The sequence below is a fragment of the Salvia hispanica genome, chromosome 4, assembly GCF_023119035.1.
Source record: "Salvia hispanica cultivar TCC Black 2014 chromosome 4, UniMelb_Shisp_WGS_1.0, whole genome shotgun sequence".
Taxonomy (NCBI): Eukaryota; Viridiplantae; Streptophyta; class Magnoliopsida; order Lamiales; family Lamiaceae; genus Salvia; species Salvia hispanica.
Genome location: NC_062968.1, coordinates 42,242,058 through 42,250,546, shown reverse-complemented (window position 1 = coordinate 42,250,546; position 8,489 = coordinate 42,242,058). Strand labels below are relative to the sequence as shown.

At 34.7% G+C, this 8,489-nt stretch overlaps 1 protein-coding gene across 1 annotated transcript; it reads left to right on the top strand.

Annotated features, from left to right (window-relative positions):
- On the top strand, window positions 1-1,930 carry LOC125185219. Its single transcript, XM_048081717.1, has 2 exons — window positions 1-634; window positions 1,068-1,930. Exons 1-2 carry the CDS (start codon window positions 55-57, stop codon window positions 1,772-1,774), a joined length of 1,287 nt encoding a protein of 428 aa, XP_047937674.1. The 5' UTR covers window positions 1-54; the 3' UTR covers window positions 1,775-1,930.
- The last annotated feature ends 6,559 nt before the right edge of the window (window positions 1,931-8,489 follow it).

Sequence of the window (8,489 nt, the reverse complement as noted above, 5' to 3'; positions counted from 1 at the left end):
GATACTTAATAGAGAGTTATAACAAGAAAAAGTTGAGTTTGAATCCAGAAAAAAATGAAGGTGAGAAGGGTTTTCATATTGGCAGCCCTTTTGGCGCTGTTTGTAGGCATTATTGTTGCCCAAGGCGATAGCAACGGCAGCGGCAATGGAAATGGTAACACGGGGCCCAACAATGGCAACGGCAACGGCAATGGTAACATGGGAGGTAACAATGGCAACGGCAACGGAAATGGTAATATGGGAGGTAACAACGGCAACGGAAATGGCAATGGAAACTTTGGAGGTAACAATGGAAACGGAAACGGCAATGGAAACGGCAACGGCAATGGCAATGGCAATGGCAACGGCAACAACAACAACAACAGCGATGGGGATGATGGCAACGACGAGGAAGAAAATGGGCAGAGACAAACAAGGCCGTCCGCACCTACTCGTGTGCCTTCCGGTAATTACGAATCATTATCACCAGTGCCAAGTTCCGGGCAGGAAAGAGGTAAGTGCCTTGGCGTGGGAGCATGTCTACATAAGACGCTGACCTGCCCGTCCGACTGCCCGCAGAGGAAGCCCAAGAACAACAGGAAGCAAAAGGGCTGCTTTATCGACTGCAGCAACAGATGCCAAGCTACCTGCAAATGTAATTAAACGTAGATGAGTCTTCTTTACATTATTCTTTCTTTTACTTTACTCTTTATCCACTTTAATTATTTAATACTCCCTCTATCCTATCTCTAAGTGATTGACTGATGTTCGGCACGTGTTTAGGGAAAATGATAGTAAATAGTTAAAGTGGAGAGAAAGTAAAGTAAGTAAAGAGAATAATATAGATATGACTCTCTTCTATATTATTTTCTCTTTTACTTTACTTTCTCTCCACTTTAACTATTTATTATCATCTACGCAAAACAACGGTCAAAAAGAAATCAATCACTTGAGCTGGGACGGAGGGAGTATCATTTTTCTAAAACGAGTGCAGAAAATTAAATGACTCTATTACTATGTAATGGATGGAAGTAGTAATTAAAAATCGTAGTAAAATGCCTATTGATGAGTGCATGGCTTTACTTAAGGGAGGAAGCCCGACTGCAACGAGAAGGGTTCAATATGCTACGACCCGCGCTTTGTGGGAGGGGACGGCGTTATGTTCTACTTCCACGGATCAAAGGGAAACAACTTCGCCATTCTCTCCGACCAAAACCTACACATCAATGCACACTTCATTGGCAATAGGCCCAAGGGCAGGACTCGTGACTTTACATGGGTTCAAGCCCTTTCCCTCATGTTCGATACAAACACGCTACTCTTCGCCGCCAAAAGAGTCTCCCATTGGGACAACAACACCAACGCCATCGTCGTCAAGTGGAATCGCCACTCTTTATCAATCCCTATCGACCAATGGTCCACAACCTCTGCTGGAAGACAAGTCCTCATTGAGAGGACTATGGATGTCAACACGGTCAGAGCCACCGTGTCCGGGTTAGTGCAGATGGACATAAGGGTGGTCCCAATCGGTGACAAGGAAAATAGGGTCCATCACTATCAGTTGCCCTCCGATAACGCCTTCGCTCATCTTGAGGTCACCTTCAGATTCTTTAGCTTGTCGAAAGCCGTCGAAGGAGTTCTTGGGAAGACGTACAAAGAAGGGTATGTGAGCCCCGTCAAGAGAGGAGTTCCCATGCCAATAATGGGAGGTGAAGACAAGTACAGGACTCCCTCACTCTACTCTCCTTTTTGCAAGATGTGTGTCTTCCAGAGGCCCTCTCTGGCTTCCCTCTAAATCTAACAGTTACATAATATCAGTATCTCTTTTCTTCTATAATAAATGTTGCCTCGAGTTCTCAACTCGGCATTGATTTTCTTGTTCCAATTTTAAGAAATGCGTATCTTGTTTTGCCAATGTAACACACAACCAACGTTCTCTTATTTACTTCAACTACAACCAATGTCTTTCTAAATGGAAATTTCGATACTGAGGGTTCTTTGAAAATGTTAAGAAAGCCATGCATACATGTAGACATCAACATCAACGAATTGATTCACGTACACAAAATTATTGGAGTAATCATTACACATAACAATTATGTTTTGATTACATATATTTGGAATTAGCTTCAACATATCACGTCTATAACAGTCATGGATAAAAACAACGCAATTTGGTGAGAATTGTGAAGAGTGGGGTTTTGCACGTGTGTCGCATGCACATGTCCCTCCTTTTAACAAGATTTATCATTTTCCCACTAATTCAACAAATATTACTAAGTATAAGCGGCAAGAGCTGGATCGAACCACAAGGACTATGGACCTACTCGAGATTGTTTCTACGACACAATTGGAAAAGGGGTCGGCTGCTGCCATGCATTCATTGAGTGGGTTAAGACTCTAATCTACTTGACTAGACGGAATTAAACTGGACTCTATCTAACTAACCTAGTAGATGGGAAAAGTATGGACACTTGCATGACAACCAAACTCAAGGCAACTTGTAAACTGGAGTTAAACTACATAGAACACATGCTGAAACTTTCTCAAAATAGGCAGACAAATATGCAAAAGCAAGGGGGGACCATTTTTCCTAAACTAGCTAGGGTCGGCAGAAAAGCTTTGAAAAGCAAAAGGCAAAAGCAAAAGATAGATCTGATTTTCTAACTAACTTCTACGTAATCTTCTCCAAACAACCAAGTAAAAACAGAGCATGGAACGAAGCATTGACGAAATAAAACAGAGCATGCTTCAAAATGAGACGTAAATGCGAAATTAAAGCTAGAACTACCAGATCTACTATCCTCGGTCTAGGAGAAAGTGAAATGAACACAGATTGACCTTACATGCATCACCTAAACTAAAAAATATCATAAATCGAGCACGTGAACAACTAGATCTCAACCTCTGAACTACTAGAAATCATGTAAACAACATGAATCTAAATATCTAAGCCACCAATTGCGAAAAGCATCCAAGAAACCTGAGTAATAAGCATCAACAGCATGAAAATGAACCAAAGCTTCATAAAATTGGAAATAAGTCGAGATCCGACGGCGGAGTCGTCAATTCCTCGATGAAACTCGAGATCTAACTACATCGTCTCAAAAGCGGTAAAGAAAGCAAGGATCCAACGTCGAAGTCGTCAATTCCTTTGCTGAAACCACAGAACTAAGCAGAAAAAATAGTACACTATCTAAACTAAACTAAACTAAGCTACGAGAGCTGTGGCGTTAAGCGCCTATAAAGCTCCTGCTTCTTCATTGTGGAAAGCTTCTATTTATAGAACAGCTTCAACTTCAACCCTAAGGAAATTTCTCGTCCGATTTGACCATTTTACCCTTGCAGTAATTGAGGATTTTCATGTCAGCACGCCATTTTGTCTCCTTGTCATGTAAGGTGACTTTTTCTGCACTTCTGCTCCATCCCGTCATTCTGTCTCCTTGACCAGTTAGGCCACTTTTTCTGCAGTTCTGATCCATTTCTGCTCAATCTGAATCTGCTCGGTCAGTTTGCACCATCTACTTGATCCAGTAGATATCTGCACACTTAATCTCAAATTTGTGCATTATCTCCCTAAAAAACATGTAATATCACCCAAAACCAATGCATGAAATGAGCCTTATCAAATTGCTCACACTTAAACAATACTTTGTCCTCAAATATGAAAGACAAAATAAAATAAATAAGGCAAGTTTCAATACATTGGTTATCAAATGACTGACTCTAAAAAGAAAGAAATAAAAGACTCTTAGACTTGATGTTGTCCAAAGAAAACAGAACACGGACACACATAAGGGAAAACACACAAAACAAAATAACGCATATATACTCAAAACTGGCTCAACTTCTAGCATCCGTCCCACAAGCTTAAGATCATTCCAATTGTTTGCAGTCTCAGATTCCTCCATCTCTCTTGTTTAATATGGTTAGTCTGTCAGTTTGTCAAGATAGCCTTTATTCTTACCAACTGTTGGATTCACTTGGTCACTCATTCCTCACCAGAAACGTTAGGACCATTAACTCATTTTTTTTGTCATACCACTGATGCTTAGAGTTCTACTGATAAAGGACAGTTCCTTGAGGTCTTTCTTTTGGTTGTAATGGGGTCAGGGGATTATATTATGAACAGTTCAGAGTCCTAGGGGTTCTAAGTTCAAAAAGTGAAAGTAAAAATATGCGAAGGACATGTGAACTTAGGGACAAAAATTGGAAACAACGGAGATGTTCCCTGTCCATTTTGGCCTTATTCCTTTACCCCTTTTCTACTGGTTCTACCGGATCAGGTTACATTTTTTTTCATGCCCTGTATCTTTTTTTTCACTTTTTTATTTTACCAAGTCAGATTACAAATTTTTCGTGCCCTTTCTTTTTATCTCTTTTTTTTTCTTTTCTTTTTCTCTGGAAGGTTACAAATTTTTCCTGCCCTTTTCTCTTTCTACAATCTTTTACTATCGGGTCAGGTTACAACTTTTCCAGCCCTTTTTCTTGTATATTTTTCTTTCTTTCCCATGTTTATCAATTTATCCCCTACCCCAATTGGTGAGCTGCTCCACTCCTGTCTCTCTTATTCACATGGTATGAAAGCTTATGGTTTCAAAAGATGGGAAAAATTCAGTACAGGCTCAAATTGTTTACTAGGGGGTGTCTTTCCAATGTGGTAGGTCTAGCAGATTCGAAAGAATTAAGCTCAACTAGTTTTCCTATTGCCTTTAGTCCTCACTACCCTATGTCATTCTCCCTCTTAGCTTCATATGGCAGCCTCTCTGTTTTTTTCTCTTTTTGTAAGTAGAAAGTGTTCTACTCTAGGCTTTAACTCACTTTTAGAGGGCTTCACAGTTGGCTTAAATTAAGACTTTTCCATCGTCCTCACTTCATCCAAACTGACTTCAATTTATTAAGGGAGGGGTATCACATATTAACATGCATTCTTTCTTCACTCACTCTTACTAAAGGGATCATGCTTTTCATTTTTGCCAGATTATACACTAACTACTTTGACACTCTGACTGACTAACGCATATATACCAACATACCAACATATATATATACAATATTTAACACATATTAACACTAACTACACTAACTTCCCCCTCCCACTTCATTTTAACTTGTCTTCAAGCTTGCTTGATGAAGTGGAAAACCGGGTAGTTAGTGTTAAACACAAAAGAAATATGAAAACCAAAACACAAAACGGGAAACACAAACTTCTAATACTTAGATCATGCAATGGGCTAAGTGGGAGAAGACTAAACAAACATACAAAAACAGACATGCTATATTCACAAGAACACTCAAGTGGGTCACTCAAGATATAAATAGTATTTTTCCTCATTTTCCAAGGGAGTTGATGATGAAATTAGATGCTTGAGAGATTTGTTTCCCCTTTGAGGGTTTTTATCCAATCTTGATCATCAATTGATCCAATCAAGCATGATCAAGTTGTGCATCATCAAGGGTTTGTGATTTCATTTGAATAGTGGAGTCATTAGTTGAATCTAGTATGTTGAAGATTGCTTAGAGTTGTTTTCTCCATCAATGGATTTAGCTAATATCAAATTTACTTTTCTTCGTCTCTCGTCTCTCGTCTCCCATCAAATCTTTTGGATTTAATTTTTGAAGCCTAGATCCACCTTATTCTTTTATTGCTTTGTGTTTTTTTTTTAAATGCAAGATCAAACATCATCAAAGGATATGAATCTTAGATTAATAGATCATAATCTATACGGATCCTTATCATAATTTCTTTTAAATACTTAATGCATGCAGTACGCTTTACGGACAGAACTAGCTAACTAACCAATATTATCATAGATATTCTTATGTATAAGTATACTAGTATGATATTCTTTTTTCTAATTAGCATTTAATAGCAAAAGGTTCTGATAGGTCTCGATTTTAATTAAAAAAATATAATAAAAATAATTGTGGAGAATTCACTAGAAACTAGCAAGAAGAAAAGATGAAATAGTTGAGATATGTGGAAAATTGCTAATTTTGTTTTTATTTGTGGAAAATTAGATGCTCAGGCAGCTTTATTATAGTCTACATAGATGTGATATGTCTCGTTTAATCGTCCAAGTGATGATATTACACAATATTATTGGTTCAATAATATATGCACAGCATAGATTATGATTGTTTATCCTATATCATGAGAATAACCCCAAGTATATACTCCACTCCTTATTCTATTAATTGGCCCTATAATTGGGTCCGCAGACATAACCCTTATAATAATTTATTAATTTTAATCAAAACTATTTAGGTCCTAATATTAAGTTATAAAATGAATTATTGATAACTAATAAAAGTCAAATTTCGAGTGTAACTTCGTGATGTTTACAAGAAAATGAAGATTTTAAAGACCGATGTTATACAAATACGTAGAAGTATAAAAGTTGAAGCAGTACATTTTAATAAAAGTAGTAAATACAAAAAAAAAAAAAAAAAAAAAAAAAAAAAAAAAAAAAAAAAAAAAAAAAAAAAAAAAAAAAAAAAATGTTTTTTAAGACTAAAAAGTGGGAAAATTGTTAGAGAAATCATGGAATTTGTTCGAATTCAATCCCGTGAATTTAGAAATAACCAATTAAATTATAATTTTGACTTTTCTCTTTCTGGGTAGTGACAAATGTACATAATTGTACGTACATAATCGAACTTTTTTTTAACATTTTACATTGAAATTGATTGATAAACATTAATTAATATAAAATAAATTCATACTAATCATTTTCTAAAACATTGAAAAAATTGAAATTTGAACTTAAATATTTGAATATTTAAGAAAAAAATATTTTTTTCACTAAATATTGTATAATTAATTCGAATCAAGCTCGAAATCATGTTACGATTTGACATAAAATTTCTATATCACTTATTTCTTATTGCTACATACTCCCCCCGTTCCACAGTAATAGAGGCATTTCATTTTCTACACTCGTTTTAAAAAAATGATATTAAATAGTTAAAGTGGAGAAAGAGTAAAGTACGAGAGAGAATAATGCAGAGAAGAGTCTTATCTACAATATTCACTCTCTTACTTTACTTTTTCTCAACTTTAACTATTTATAATTATTTTTTTAAAATGAGTGCGCAAAATGAAATGTCTCTATTACTATGGAACGGAGGGAGTATAATACAATAAATAACAAAATTAATTTTGAATTAAATTCAATTAAATTTTAAAATGTGAGAGAAATAGTTTCTGATGTAATAACTGGAAAATATAATGTGGACAAAACATTATCCTGTTGTAACGATGTCGTTTTATATTTTTACGACATGATATCGTTTTACTAGAAAACTGATGTTACATAAATAGAAGTATAAAAATGGTGAAATGCACTGTATTAAAATTGCGAAGTAAATATAAAAACCAATTGTTTTACGACTGAAAAGTATATAAAGGAACTCAATCAATGATAAAACACTCTCATTAAGAATCAAATATTATGACGTGAGCAAAAATGCATCAAGTGTAATTCATGACATAGTAATATTTTTTGGGTTTTCCACGATTTAAAAACTTAGTTACTTTATTTCATTTTTAATTTATGAATATCACATTTCACTAATTTTTTACGCTCAAAATTCATTGTAAAACTAGTACTCCACTAAAAATGGATCCCAAACAACATTCACATTCTCCATTTACTTCTTTTCGCAATGTCAAATAATATCTTAAAATTTGTGCCAAATTAAAATGGTTCTTTAAATTGTGAACGAAATGAATAATAGTATAATACTACTAATTTCTTTCATACTACTAATTTCTTTCATTTTCTCAATCAAACTGATCTAGTTAATTAGAATTATGTAAAGAAATGAGAATTGTAAATAAACATATAAAGTTGTTGAATAAAATAAAGATACTTGTAAATTTTTGCTTCAAATAAAATTTAAATCCAAGTGTTATAATCATTAAATACGAGATACATCTACTGCAAATTTTTGTATCAGCTCATTAGATAAGTCATGCATTACTTATATAAACACACCAAAACACAACTAAGATACAAATATGACACTAGACACAAATTTTTGGTTGATAAGAATCTAACTTGTCTTAACATTTCAAACAATTGCATAGGTTATTTTATCATCAGAAACATAAATTTTTAATTTCACACATACACATAAAAGTGGAGTCAGTGACGAATGTAATTTGTATCGTCGAGAATTAGTTTATCGAAATTTGTATGCATCATATAGGGATGTCACTATGTCAATGCAGCCCAAAACATTGCTAAATTTAAAGAGTTAGAGCAGATAATTTTTAATTAACCCAATAAAATTATAATCCGATTAATCTACCCCAATTAATTAACAACTATCATGCATGGTCTTATTTAATGACTGTTGAAATTTCAAATCACATACTGCATTAGGAATTAGGTGTTGACAATATCGCTTAGAAAGAAAAAAATATATAAAAATGATAAAACAAGGATTGGTTGATAAGATTTGGTAGCAAATAATGTTGTATGTGACCAATTCGACTAATTTAT